Source organism: Labeo rohita, chromosome 10 (assembly GCF_022985175.1).
Source record: "Labeo rohita strain BAU-BD-2019 chromosome 10, IGBB_LRoh.1.0, whole genome shotgun sequence".
Lineage (NCBI taxonomy): Eukaryota > Metazoa > Chordata > Actinopteri > Cypriniformes > Cyprinidae > Labeo > Labeo rohita.
Window position 1 is genome coordinate 1,106,735 of NC_066878.1, and position 15,122 is coordinate 1,121,856.

General features: G+C 35.5%; 2 protein-coding genes and 2 pseudogenes across 2 annotated transcripts; 2 read left to right on the forward strand and 2 right to left on the reverse strand.

The window, feature by feature from the left end:
• Positions 1-834: 834 nt before the first annotated feature.
• On the reverse strand, positions 835-4,986 carry LOC127172373 (trace amine-associated receptor 13c-like; annotated as a pseudogene).
• A 61-nt stretch (positions 4,987-5,047) lies between these two features.
• On the forward strand, positions 5,048-5,770 carry LOC127171894 (trace amine-associated receptor 13c-like). The gene has a single exon (XM_051120832.1). It carries the CDS (start codon positions 5,048-5,050, stop codon positions 5,768-5,770), a length of 723 nt encoding a protein of 240 aa, XP_050976789.1.
• Positions 5,771-9,577: 3,807 nt separating this feature from the next.
• LOC127171863 (trace amine-associated receptor 13c-like) lies at positions 9,578-10,645 on the forward strand (annotated as a pseudogene).
• A 1,703-nt stretch (positions 10,646-12,348) lies between these two features.
• On the reverse strand, positions 12,349-13,377 carry LOC127171885 (trace amine-associated receptor 13c-like). The gene has a single exon (XM_051120824.1). The coding sequence runs from the start codon at positions 13,360-13,362 to the stop codon at positions 12,349-12,351; it is 1,014 nt and encodes a 337-aa protein (XP_050976781.1). The 5' UTR covers positions 13,363-13,377.
• Between the last annotated feature and the right edge of the window lie 1,745 nt (positions 13,378-15,122).

The following is a 15,122-nucleotide window of genomic DNA, read 5'->3' on the forward strand; positions in this document are numbered from 1 at the left end:
TCAAGTTTTGTCTAGATTGCATAGCACTGTTAGCTCCAACTAATTGATATCATAACTACATCATTTGGAATCAAACAGCTTCTTTCTCCATTGATGGGCAGTTTATGATAGCAATGCATTTTGGTAAATTAACTCTTTTGCAGACAACATCCTAGTAAGCAAATGGTGGTACTATTATAGTGAATGTTTTGCCCAGGCCTGCTCCCTCTCTGTCTCTCTTTTTTTGTTCTTTTATCTTAAAAGTGTGAAATAGATTTTTTTCCATTTAACCCCTCTTTTGCTGCTCATGATAGTCACTCTTGAAGGACATGGCAGATTACAAATACCTTACTTCTGGTTGTACAGACCTTTACATGTCATTGCCACATTGCTTTACACATTTACCACAGACTGCTGTGATATCCTCATAATTGTTGCTTGAAGCAGTATTAATGTGATTTTATATATATAATCATTAGAATACTAGTAATGTTTTTAGTAAAGATGTAGAAAGATTTGAAGGTTCAAACAGAAATCACTTTTTTTTTTTTTTTTTTTTTTTTTTTTGCATTTTTTCTGCATGTTTTGGGCTGTAGAGGAAACCGTATCATCGGAGAACAGGAAACACAAGGTGTAATAGTTTTTATTACAATAGTTATTTATTTACTGACACACAATTGTATCTGCTGCATTTTTACAGTGGGCTGTCTTTAAAAGTGCTGTCAGACAGCAAGAGGTTTTATTATAGGTAGGTGTTTCGGTACATACATGTGAATTACTACAGTCTGGTCAAGAAAAATACATATCAAAGTCAATTTGTTTTTCATTTTCATACCTTTAACATTTCAGATAACTTCATTTGGAATCATCTGACATCTCTGGGAACAGTCTTAAATATTCTGAGGATGGCTCAAATATTTTTAGAGACAAAATGTGTTTAGCTGATATTCTAAACCATCGATAAAATAATGCATAGATAAGAGGATTCATGCAAGAATTCATGTACATAATCCAACTCATAATGTTCAACTACAGCAGATTCATTTGAATCGTATCCTGGAAAAAGAGAGACCATGTAAAATGGTATCCAACACAGAAGATAAACTGCTATCACAATCCCCAGTGTTTTAGCTGCCTTTTTTTCTGACTTGCTGACATTTGTGACAGAGTTTATCAGCCGAGCTTGATGTTTTGCTACACAGAAGATTTGCCCATATAAAGATATGATTACTGAGCAAGGGGCCACTAATGAAACAATGAGGTCTGTGAGAACATACTCAACTTAACAGTAACTATGCAGTTGACCATAACATGCAGTTGGGTTCTCTATATTGAAGATGGTATCATATAACATGATAACTGAATATATGGTCGAACATAGCCAGTTTAAAATGATACAAAAAACAGCTTTGTTAGTTGTGACTTTTGTTGAATATTGCAGAGGATCTTTCACAGCAATGTAACGATCTATAGATATAAAAACTAAATTACCAAGAGATGCTGAAACAACAGTATAAAGGATAAATGGAAACAAAGAACAAAATGTCTCTCCAAAGTACCAGCATGTCTCAATATATCTGATTCCCATCAGTGGTATAACAATCAGTCCCACAAGCAGGTCAGCCACCGCCAGAGAGAGAATGAGCAGGTTGGTTGGAGTGTGCAGCTGTTTAAAGTGAGAGATGGAGATGATCACCAGTAGATTCAGAAACACTGTAAGAATGGATGCTAAAGAAATAAAAAATGTATAAAAGAATGTACTCCACTTCAGGTTTTGATTTCTTTGATGCATGACAAATTGTTGTTTGAAAAGCAGTACTCAATTGCTTGTTTGTCTGCATCTGTCATTCCCCTGTTAAGCATTTTAAAAATGTATTAGGAATACCACAATCTCAGAAAACAGCTTCATCATAGCAGCATTTTGTCGCTATAGAAGGATTCTCAGGCTTGTTAGTGTCTTGATAGTCCAGTTTTGTGGATTCATTTATATTAAAGGAAAGGTTGATGCTACTGTTTTAAACACACCCATAAGTTAAATATTCATGCATATTACTAATCAAAAATTAAGTTTTGATATATTTACAGTAGGAAATTTACAAAATATCTTCATGGAATATGATCTTTACTCAATTTCCTAATGATTTTTGGCATAAAATAAAAATCAATAATTTTGACCCATACAATGTATTTTTGGCTATTGCTACAAATATACCCCAGCGACTTAAGAAGTTTTGTGGTCCAGGGTCACATATGTGTGTGTGTGTGTGTGTGTGTATATTTGAAGAGTTCAGATGCAAAAACTCCTAAATCCATCTGATGTATTTCTTTAAAATTAGCATTCTTTCTGACTACTTTGTATAGGTTTGTATGTAAGTACTGGTACTTCTGATTGGGCTGAGGCTGGAATTTAGCGAGTTTGAAGTAAAAGTATTTGATGGACGTATAATATGTGTCAGGAGCATTCACTCAGTATCATTCTCATTTTTGACCGAGATGGCTTTTAGCTGGTTTTGCATCTGAACTCTTCAGATATATATATATATATATTAAATTAAATTAAGCAGGCCACGCCGTACATCATTCCAAAGTGTAAACTCCAAGGGCTCTGCCCTTCGAAAGGAGTAGGGCGTAAGGATGATCCAGAGACTGTAAAAAAAAAAAAAAAAAAATATGGACGTAGTGCCAGTGACGTCACCTGTAGGTTTCTGAAGAGCATTTTTGAAGCTCTTAGTGAGCGGGAGTCTTAGTGGGCTGAAACCACACCCACCAGTGCTATATAGACCAAAACCACTTTTTGTGGCTGTACTGTTTTTACTACACTTTTTTTGTAAACAAATTTTTTTCTCCTGTAAAGTTGGGGCCTTTTGGAGCCAGTCTCTAGCGGCCAGTCGATGAATTGCAGTTTAAGTCACTTCCGTGTTGGTTTCATTAGAGAGCGGTAGGAGCGGTATTTATTGAATTTCGTAGTGAAATGGACAGAATTTTAAATCTGAAACTTTGTTTTATATCAAAAGTAACACAAAGCCTAGCCTATTTCTATTTTTTGGAAGGAAGACACACTATGTACTGTTTATTCATCAACTAAAAACAGCATAGACCAAAAGATCGATTGTGATTTAAGAATCAATTTTGGTTCATTAAAATGAGAATCTATTAAAATCAAGTCATCTGGTTTTTTTTTTTGTTTGTTTTTTGTTTGTTTTTTTAACCCAGCCCTAGCATATTTTGTTGTTTTTTTTTGAAGCTCCTGTAGGTTCATGATTAAAAATTAAAATGTGAACAAAAATAAAAGCAATTAAATGTTTTATTCTAATTAAAATATGAAAATTGTAATGATGGGTAATAATAGATTATGATTTTTACTTTTTTTTTCATTATGAATTATGACCCTGTCCATCAAAATGACTGACAATGTTAAAGTCTAGCGCAACCTCTAATATATATATATACACTGACCAAAATTATAAATGCAACACTTTTGTTTTTGCCCCCATTTTTCATGAGCTGAACTCAAAGATCTAAGACTTTTTGTATGTACAGAAAAGGCCTATTTCTCTCAAATATTGTTCACAAATCTGTCTAAATCTTTGTTAGTGAGCACTTCTCCTTTGCTGAGATAATCCGTCCACCTCACAGGTGTGGCATATCAAGTTGTTGATTAGACAGCATGATTATTGCACAGGTGTGACTTAGGCTGGCCACAATAAAAGGCCACTCTAAAATGTGCAGTTTTCCTGTATTTGGGGGTCCGAAAACCAGTCAGTATCTGGTGTGACCACTATTTGCCTCATGCAGTGCAGCACATCTCCATCGCATAGAGCTGATCAGGTTGTTGATTGTGGTCTGTGGAATGTTCATCCACTCCTCTTCAATGGTTGTGCGAAGTTGCTGGACATTGGCAGTAACTGGAACACGCTGTCGTATACGCCGATCCAGAGCATCCCAAACATGCTCAATGGGTGACATGTCCCGTGATTATGCTGGCCATGCAAGAACTGGGATGTTTTCAGCTTCCAGGAATTGTGTACAGAATTGTGTACAGACACGGGTTTGAGAGAAATAGGCCTTTTGTGTACATAGAAAAAGTTTTAGATCTTTGAGTTCAGCTCATGAAAAATGGGGGCAAAAACAAAAGTGTTGCATTTATAATTTTGGTCGGTGTATATATATATTAGAGGTTGCGCTAGACTTTAACATTGTCTGTCATTTTGACAGACAGGATCGTAAAAATTCATAATTAAAAAATGTAAAAATCATAATCTATTATTACCTGTCATTATAATTTTCCTATTTTAATTAGAATAAAACATTTAATTGCTTTTATTTTTGTTCACATTTTAATTTTTAATCATGAACCTACAGGACGACAGCGAAGTGTTTAAAAACAACAAAATACGCTAGGGCTGGGTAAAAAAAAAAAAAAAAAAAAATAGTTTTTTTTTTTTTTTTTTTTTTTTTTTTTTATAGACTCTCATTTTAATGAACCAAAATCAATTCTTAAATCACAATCAATCTTTTGGTCTATGCTGTTTTCAGTTGATGAATAAACAGTACATAGTGCGTCATCCTTCCAAAAAATAGCAATAGGCTAGGCTTTGTGTTACTTAACAAAGTCTCGGATTTAAAATTCTGTCCATTTCATTAGGAATTCAAGCAATAAATACAGTTTTGGCGCTCTTTAATGTGACGTGATAGATCATTGTAGCTTCTGTGTACTCGCCTGTGCATAGGTGTTTTGTATTCAAAAGTTCATAAAGATAAGAATACGTGAGTCCTTAAAAACCCTTAAAATTTGCATACTCACAAATATTGTATTACAGACATCATCCAGTTCACCATTGAATGCTTTGAATTTTTAATTAGTAGGTGGGATTAATGCAGTAAAATCCAACCTCACATTTATGGGATGTCCCTGTTTTCTGTACATACAAATTAGAGTTCAATCAGTGATAGAAAACAATGTCGAACTGACTGCTGGAACATTGTACCACAGCTTTGAAGTGGCATCTTGAAGAACGCAGTAAACAACAGGGGCTGGCTACAAATGAGGATATAATCAATTGTGGAAATGTTTGACAAGAGCATCATGGAGGACAACAGTGAAGAAATTCAGTATTGCTTTCCAAACAACAATTTATCATGTTTCAAAGATGTCAAACCTGAAGTGGAGTACATCATTTTGTACATGTTCATTTCTTTATTATCAGTGTTTACTGTGTTTCTGAATCTGCTGGTGATCATCTCTATCTCTCACTTCAAGCAGCTGCACACTCCAACCAACCTGCTCATTCTCTCTCTGGCTGTGGCAGATCTGATTGTGGGACTAATTGTTATACCATTCATGGGCAAGAAGTGTTACGGAGACTGTTCGGTTTCTTTCAAATCTGAACATGTTGTCACAGACCTCATAGTCACTTTTGTTGCCCCTTCTTCTGTAATCATGTCTATATATGTGAAAATCTTCTGTGTTGCGAAATATCAGGCCAAAGTTGTAAATTCTGTCACTGGTGTCAGCAGGTCACAAAGAAAGGCAGCAAAAACATTGGGGATTGTGGTAATGGTTTACTTTATGTGTTGGATACCATACTATATAGTCACTCTTATTGAAGGAAATGAGTCAACTGTTGAATTTAATGTTACATGCTGGATTTTGTACATGAATTCCTGTATGAATCCACTTATTTATGCACTGTTTTATAAATGGTTTAGAATATCAGCCAAACACATAATGACTCTAAAAATTTTTAAACCATCATCAGAATTCTTTAGTCTTTTCCCAGAGGATAAATGATCAGTTTATAATTTTTAGAAGTTGCGTAATGGCTTGGACATTAGGATTCATTGTGACAGTTTTTCAGTAACCTCATCCACCATATCAGAAATGCTAACATGGACCTTGGATGCTGACCTAATGTCTGAATTTGTGTTTGTGAAGGAGCTGATTTATTTTTTTAAACTGCTGTAGTATTGTCACATTGTTGTATTAGACAATCCAAAGCTAACAAGCACGTGCATGTTGCTGCAATGAAGGCCCTAATATAGCATGTTTTGACAAACAAATTACATTACATTATTTTTGAATAACAGTATTTTAGAAAACTATTTTAATTAAGATTTAGTCAGATGTTGTCACCGTAAATATGAAATAAATGTATCACATGATTATTGTAACTTAGTAAAAAGTAGTCACTTGTCCGTGTCACAAGTTAGCCCAGTACTGTGATGAAACCGTTTTTGTAAAAAAGCCTTAAATCTTTCTTTGAATTGTGTGTCTTTAAAGACTTTCATAAAGATAGAAACACTACTGGAGCATTTTCACTCCATCAGCACTAATGAGCTTTTTGTTTGGATTGCATAGCGCTGTTAGCTCCTGCTGATAGATATCATAACTTCACCATTTGGAAGCAAACAGCTTCTTTCTCCATTGACGGGGAGTTTTTAATAGCTGTGCATTTTGGTAAATTATTATTTTTTTGCAAACAACATCCTAATAAGCAAAATATGTTATAGTTTATGTGTTGCCCTTGCCTGGACCCGCTCCCTCTCTATTTATAATCGATTTTTGTTCTTTTGTCTTGAAAGTGTGAAATAGACCTTTTTGTTTTTCATCTGTTGCTGCTCAGAATAGTCACTAGTAAAAGCACACAACACAATAAAATGCTAAATTCAAAAAACATATATATATTGTGTTCAAAATACATATAAATTTTGGTATGGTGTTGTCACCCCTTTTAAAAAAATAAAAAATAAAATAATAATCACATGCCAGTGCCACTACACAGGATTATGGTGAACAACTACCGAGCCTACAGGTATGTAGAGATATTTGCTATATTGGTAAGTTAGCTTAAAGGATAAAGCCAAATCTTATTTCATGATATAGTAATTTTATTTCACAACAACAATTTATATCATGACATAGTCATTTTTTGTCATTTTATCTTTGTTATTAATAAGAACCTAGATGCAAGTAACAAACTAAAGGACAATTACATTAAAACAAAGACACAAATAAAATTAAGAGGGCCCTATTGTTTTATTTTTTCCTAAATTCCATTTTAGTTTTTATAGACTCTATTTTAATGGTTACATAAAAAAAATGTATACAAGTCTAATTGATTGGAATCATGAAACTTGGAGAATTTATTAACAATTTATTAAAAGTTTAACAAAAATTACTTGTTTTTAAGGCCCTATGAAATTCATTATTATTTTTCTCAAATTCAGTTTTGTTTGTGAATCTGTTTTCCATTAATTTTCTGGTTTCTATTTTAATTGTTTCATTACATTTTAATAATCAAATGCATGTCTAATGAATTTATAAAGGATAATTAGATTTGATAAAGATTTAATTTATTATAGGCTGTTTATTAAATGCTCATGAAGTGACTCAGAGCAGTGCAAGAGATTGCTCATGTGTTCATGTACTCGTATATTGAGGTGGCAAAGGCTGAAAACATTGCGAGCGTCACACGTTAGTGTGTAGTAAACAAAGCTGTGCATCTGCGCCATTCACTAACACAGACACGCAGAAATACAGCTCTTATAAAAATGCATTCTTAAAGTACCGGTACTAGTAAAATGCAGAATCGAAAAATATATGTAATATATGTAAATATATGTAAATTAATATGTATATATAATATGTGTATGTATGTGTGTATATATGTGTGTGTGTGTATATACAGTGGGTACGGAAAGTATTCAGACCCCCTTAAATTTTTCACTCTTTGTTATATTGCAGCCATTTGCTAAAATCATTTCAAGTTCATGTTGACATTTTTGCAGATTTATTAAAAAAGAAAAACTGAAATATCACATGGTCCTTAGTATTCAGACCCTTTGCTGTGACACTCATATATTTAACTCAGGTGCTGTCCATTTCTTCTGATCATCCTTGAGATGGTTCTACACCTTCATTTGAGTCCAGCTGTGTTTGATTATACTGATTGGACTTGATTAGGAAAGCCACACACCTGTCTATATAAGACCTTACAGCTCACAGTGCATGTCAGAGCAAATGAGAATCATGAGGTCAAAGGAACTGCCTGAAGAGCTCAGAGACAGAATTGTGGCAGGGCACAGATCTGGCCAAGGTTACAAAAAAACTTCTGCTGCACTTAAGGTTCCTAAGAGCACAGTGGCCTCCATAATCCTTAAATGGAAGACGTTTGGGACGACCAGAACCCTTCCTAGAGCTGGCCGTCTGGCCAAACTGCGCTATCGGGGGAGAAGAGAGGTAAAGAAGAACCCAAAGATCACTGTGGCTGAGCTCCAGAGATGCAGTTGGGAGATGGGAGAAAGTTGTAGAAAGTCAACCATCACTGCAGCTCTCCACCAGTCGGGGCTTTATGGCAGAGTGGCCCGACGGAAGCCTCTCCTCAGTGCAAGACACATGAAAGCCCGCATGGAGTTTGCTAAAAAACACCTGAAGGACTCCAAGATGGTGAGAAATAAGATTCTCTGGTCTGATGAGACCAAGATAGAACTTTTTGGCCTTAATTCTAAGCGGTATGTGTGGAGAAAACCAGGCACTGCTCATCACCTGTCCAATACAGTCCCAACAGTGAAGCATGGTGGTGGCAGCATCATGCTGTGGGGGTGTTTTTCAGCTGCAGGGACAGGACGACTGGTTGCAATCAAGGGAAAGATGAATGCGGCTAAGTACAGGGATATCCTGGACGAAAACCTTCTCCAGAGTGCTCAGGACCTCAGACTGGGCCGAAGGTTTACCTTCCAACAAGACAATGACCCTAAGCACACAGCTAAAATAACGAAGGAGTGGCTTCACAACAACTCTGTGACTGTTCTTGAATGGCCCAGCCAGAGCCCTGACTTAAACCCAATTGAGCATCTCTGGAGAGACCTAAAAATGGCTGTCCACCAATGTTTACCATCCAACCTGACAGAACTGGAGAGGATCTGCAAGGAGGAATGGCAGAGGATTCCCAAATCCAGGTGTGAAAAACTTGTTGCATCTTTCCCAAAAAGACTCATGGCTGTATTAGATCAAAAGGGTGCTTCTACTAAATACTGAGCAAAGGGTCTGAATACTTAGGACCATGTGATATTTCAGTTTTTCTTTTTTAATAAATCTGCAAAAATGTCAACAATTCTGTGTTTTTCTGTCAACATGGGGTGCTGTGTGTACATTAATGAGGAAAAAAATGAAATTAAATGATTTTAGCAAATGGCTGCAATATAACAGTGAAAACTATAAGAGTGAAAAATTTAAGGGGGTCTGAATACTTTCCGTACCCACTGTGTGTGTATATATATATATATATATATATATATATATATAGGGGTGTAACGATACATGTATTTGTACCGAGCCGTCACTTAACGGGCATCTCGGTTCAGTGTATGAGGCCTCACAATGAATACAGGCAATTCACCCTCAATTCAGGAGGGGGCGTCTGCAGTAATGCAACTCTCTCTCTCTCTCTCTCTCTGTATATATATGGAAAGATTCCAAAAAGTGTGTCTTAAAAGACAGTTTCACTAGCAAGATTGAAAGTATAGAAAGTAAAGTATTATGTCCCTATGCAGCATCAGCGGTAGATAGGTTGGTCAGTCTGATCCAGACACTGTAGAAATGAAAGGACAGTAGGGAGAGCAGAACAAACAGGAGGAGGCTCACTCATGGCCTGTGATACAAATCACTCATGGCCTGGAAAGCAATACTGCTTTCCTGCCATCAACTCATCCTGCATCAAGGGAAAACGTTTTAGTCATGAATACAATATCATGTATGTGTTTTTTTTTCATTGCTATCAGCTTGGACTGTGTTTCTAAACCTGCTGGTGATCATCTCCATCTCTCACTTCAAGAAGCTTCACACTCCAACCAACCTGATCATTCTCTCTCTGTCTGTGTGCCTGACTTGCCTATTGGACTTATTATAATGCCTGTAGATGCCATAAATCTGACTGAGACATGTTGGTACTTTGGAGACACTTACTGTGGACTTTACGTTATTACTCTTGGACTGCTCCTCTCTACGTCTCTTAGTAATTTAGTTTTAATTGCTGTTTATCGTTATGTGGCTGTGTGCCACCCTTTACTGTACCCAAAGAAAATTACCACAACTAAAACTTTAATAAGCATCTGTGTCTCCTGGTGTTGTTGTTCAGTTTACAATATAGCCTTTGTAATTGGTAATGGATATTTTAATACCTTACACAGACCAGATGTTTGTTACGGCCAATGTATTGTTTTGATTACTCCTGCTTGGAGATTCACAGATTTGACCCTTTCCTTCCTATTTCTGTGTATTGTGATCATCTCTGTGTATTTAAAGATTTTGTATGTTGCACAACAGCAAGCAAAAGTTATAAACTCTCTTAAAGGTGGTAAATGTGTAATGGGAGTTTCAGTCAGGAGAAAATCTGAGAGCAAAGCTGCTCTGATATTAGGAATCATTGTGGCAGTTTATTTGCTATGTGGGATTCCGTTCTAGATATGTTCTCTAACAGAATCCACAGCAGTCTCTTCTACTACAATGACATTGCTAACATGGACTTTGTATGTGAACTCGGGCTTGAATCCCCTTATCTATGCTTTATTTTATCGCTGGTTCAAAATGTCAGTTAAGCACATTCTTACACAAATATTTCAGCCAGCTTCCTGTCTGACTGACATTTTTACAGACTGTCATTCATAATTGCTTAAGGGTTTGATTTAGTTTTTTGAACTTCTCTTGAGTAGTTCAATAAAATCAGTTCTTTGAGATCAAAGAGCACTTCCTGAAAATGGATTTTGCAGATTTTGCAATATGTCATGATGTTTTCTTGATTTAAGATACATACAGATGGATGGATACATTTGGAGGAAGTTGCATTTTAACACATCAGTGTGCCCTTCTGAAAAATAAGCAACTTAATTATGCTTAAGACACTTTGTTTTAGCAAGATTCTTAGACAGCATACTTATGTATCCTGCAAAAGATAAGGAAGTCCCAGAATATATGGCTACAAATGAATTTCGGCTGTCAGAGAGAGCGGGAGAAATATTATTATATTATCATAAATAATCATTCAACACTGAAAAGTCTTAATACTCAAATATGTTATACAGTATTTTTGCGTGGTGTGTATTTTATGCTTATTAGAATATCTTTATTAGCTTAGCAAGGTGCTGGCATCAAGCTCTGTTGAAATTGGTTGTGTACTGATTTTGACAAGCAATGTTTGTGTGGAGCTGTAGAGTGCTTTAGATCAGTCGTTTATGAGATTTCATGAAGGTTTTTATGAATCATCTCTTAACAAACAAAGTGCAGATGCAATGTAAATAAGAGAGTAATTATGCAGTTTAGAGAGCTCCATTGATTATTACAGAACCTTGTGAGATCCTGATGAACTAACATGATTCACAGCTTTTTAGTAATTATAAAAGGAGCGCACAAATAGGCTATAGTCCATTCAGAATATGTATGAAACTTTTGTTTTCAGAAATGACAAACATATTTTATGCTGGATTCACTCTCGAAATAGTAATGATTTACAGGGATAACTATTAGTAATGAGTATATGGTAGAGCACCCTCAGTGATTTAGTTTAGTAGGCCTGGCCAAGTCTCCACAGAAAGTGGAGTTCAAGAACCAAAAGCATGTGTAAACTTTGAGTTTGGGCCATATAAACAAGTAATTTCATTTCCAATAATGGGTGGTAGAAAGTTTAGGAATACATTTTTTCATTCACCAAGGAATTTTTTTTCTTCGCGTCTCTTGCCTTTGGCAGTGAGTTCAAAATGGATACATTTGGCACTGGATTTGGATTTGGCAACTTTCTGAAAAAAAGACAGAGAGATCAGAAAAGCATTGTGCAGTCGGCGCAGATAGCCTTGTGGGCAGCGAGGCCATGACCATGTTTCGTGTTTTTTTTTTTTTTTTTTTTTTTTTTTTTTCTTTAATTCCTATATAATGCAACATATTACACCATAGACTGAACAAAATTAAGCATTGCTTGGTCAACAAAGTATTGATAGTTGTGTAAATATTTTCATACTAACAGTCTGAATTTTTTGTTGATTGTAATCCTTTACATACCTTTTTATCAAAGTTATCTGACATTATCAAGATGAATTTGTTCTGACACAGTTTCTGTTCTTGTCATATTTTATTACCCAAGGTGTCTGAATACATTTTGGTTTGACAGTAAATGATGACCATTTTCAAACGTTTGGTTGAATTAGCCCTTTAATATTAAGTTATTGTTGATTATTTTGTGTGTAATTCCTGTACCTGAACATGTGAATACATTTCATGTGCCGTAATTTTTGGGGATTGATCTCAGAGGTTGTGCTTTTAAGTACAAACAAATATATATATATAAAAAAAAGAATAAATAAATAAATCCCCATTGTAAATCATGAATGATAATCTGTAAAAATGTCCATCATAGAGGATGATGGCTGAAAAATTCTAAGAGTTACAATGTGTTTAACTGATATTTTAAACCAGCGGTAAAATAAAGCATAGACGATAGGATTCAGGCCTGAGTTTATATGGAAGGTCCATGTTAGAAATGTCAATGTAGTGGAAGAGATTGCTGTGGTTTTTGTTAAAGAACAGATATAGAATGGAATCCAGCACAGCAGATACGCTGTCACAATGATTCCTAATGTCAGAGCAGCTTTGTTTTCAGTTTTCCTCCTCACTGAAACATCCATTACACATTTTACACCATTAATTTGAGAATTAATAATTTTCACTTGTTGTTGCACAACATAAAATATCCTCAAGTATGCAGTGATGATCACAGTACAAGGAAATAAAAAGGAAATGATCAAATCAATGAATCTCCATGCAGGTGTAATCAAAACAATGCACTGGCCATAACACAGTGTTCTGTCTGACATATTAAAATATCCGTTACTTATTACAAACCAAATAATGTAAACTGAACAGCAAAACCAGCAGAGACAGATGCTTATTAATGTTTTAGTCACGGTTATTTTCTGTGGGTACAGTAAAGGGTGACACACAGCCATGTAGCGATCCACAGCAATTAAAACCAAATTACTAAGAGATGTAATAAGGAGCAACCTAACGATAATCACAAACAGTCCACAGTTAGTGTCTCCGAAGTACCAACATGTCTCAATTTGCTTGATGCCCTCTATGGGTATCACAATCAGTCCTACAAGCATGTCAGCCACAGCCAGAGAGAGAATGAGCAGGTTGGTTGGAGTGTGAAGCTTCTTGAAGTGAGAGATGGAGATGATCACCAGCAGATTCAGAAACACAGTCCAAGCTGACAGCAATAATACAAACATGTAGATAATATTAAGTTCAAAACTGGAGCGTTTTCCCTTGATACATGATGAGTTGATGGCAGGAAAGCAGTATTGAGTCTCATGATCCTCTGTGTGATTAGCCATCAGTGAGTCTCCTCCTGTTAGGAGTTTGTTCTGCTCTCCATACTGTGCTTTTATTTATACAGCGTCTGGATCAGACTGGACCACCCATCTACCACCCACTCTGATGCTGCATAATTATATTATCATTCTCTTCCCCCAGCTTTTGATATGATGGATACGCACAATTTAAAATGTAATTATTTTGTATAGTAAATGTATAGTAAATCAGAATAACTACTATTCTTGTGAGCATCAAATCAAATCGCGTCATAATAATCAGTAACATTCATTTAAAATCTCTCTTTCTCCATGTCTAGGTTAATTGCATTGTAGTGTAGTAAAAATTATGCTAAGTGAAGTCAAATGGAGTTGTGGTTAATATTAGTTTTGACCTGAATACTGCTCTTTCCAAAACTAGAGGGAGTAAAAAATATGTGAAGCAAGTAAGAATGATTTTCCAGTAATTTTTAATGGATGTATGAATTCATTTCTCATCAGGATGCAGTGATTGGTTGTTTGCTGTGAGCATGGATCCACACCTCTGCTCTTCCTTGCTCAACTAAGAAACATTTGAGTTTAACACATATTTGTCAGTGGTAAACTTTCTTATTTATAAGTTATATATGACTTACAAATAATTATGTACAAAACTGATAGTAGTTACTATAACATGTTGTTTGGATTTGGTAAAATGTACTTGGAAAAATATATGACTAGAATATCAACTTCCCTTATAATTATGCACACACTGTATACTGTGTGTTTTAACAGCCTACTGCACCTAACCAGCTGCCTTCAAACCATCATGGAACTTCTGAAGTGATTTGAAACACTCTACAGCTCTGCATGTCACACAAATAGTGCTACTCATGCGGAGGGCAAAGACGACCCACTTTATTAATCAAGCACTGCATTAGTTCAGGCAAACCACGTCAGTTAATCTAACGTCAGTACGCTCATGATTTGACAAGTACCTTGCTACAGTGATCTTTTAAATTCACTCTCATTTATTTATCATTCTGCATTTTTTTTTTTTTTTTTTTTTTTTTTTTTTTGTTAATGCTTGCTGCATTTAAACTCCCACCTTCATCCTCAGCTCCACCTCAGCTGATGGATGTCAGTGAAAAATAAGACATCTTTCAGAATAGTAGAAGCTATAACAGGGAGGTATTAAGGAATATTGAAAGCTTAGAGGAAGATTTATTTATTTTTTTTTTAATCCGCATGACGCAGTTAAGTGCTTTAATATGTGACTTGTGCTGGCAAATTAGTTGAAATGCGCATGGCCTAATTGCGAGCTATAGGCAAAACAAATGAAAAAGTGTCAATTTTTAAAAAAATTGTTTTCTCAAAAATGTTCATTAAGCCCTCTTATAGCGATCCCAACACTTCACATAGTAATTAAACATCTGACGTTTTGGTTTCGGTTTTGAAAGGAACATGCAGGAATGAGAAAAAGCATTGGACTTGATTGATGTTAAAAGGGATATTAAGACCCAATAGCCACAAAAAGAATCTTACTCACGCTGACTGACTCATCCGAAGCATGCACAAAAAAGCCTCTCAGACAAATTGTGTGGCAAGTGAAGTTTTACACCTCTAGTCAATATAACATCATCTGAGATTGGTCAAAACACCCAACGTGGTGCATTTTGTTATCATGGAAAAATATTATCAGGGATTCGGCTGTTTGGATGGGGTTGGGAAGATTATTCGACCAGCAGGGATCAGTGAACTAAATTTTCTAGAGGGGATGTAGACTTGTATGAGTGAAATAAAGT

Excerpts from the sequence above, each read along its gene's own strand:
- LOC127171885 (XM_051120824.1), bottom strand. The coding sequence starts at position 13,362 with ATGGCTAATCACACAGAGGATCATGAGACTCAATACTGCTTTCCTGCC.
- LOC127171894 (XM_051120832.1), top strand. The coding sequence starts at position 5,048 with ATGTTTGACAAGAGCATCATGGAGGACAACAGTGAAGAAATTCAGTAT.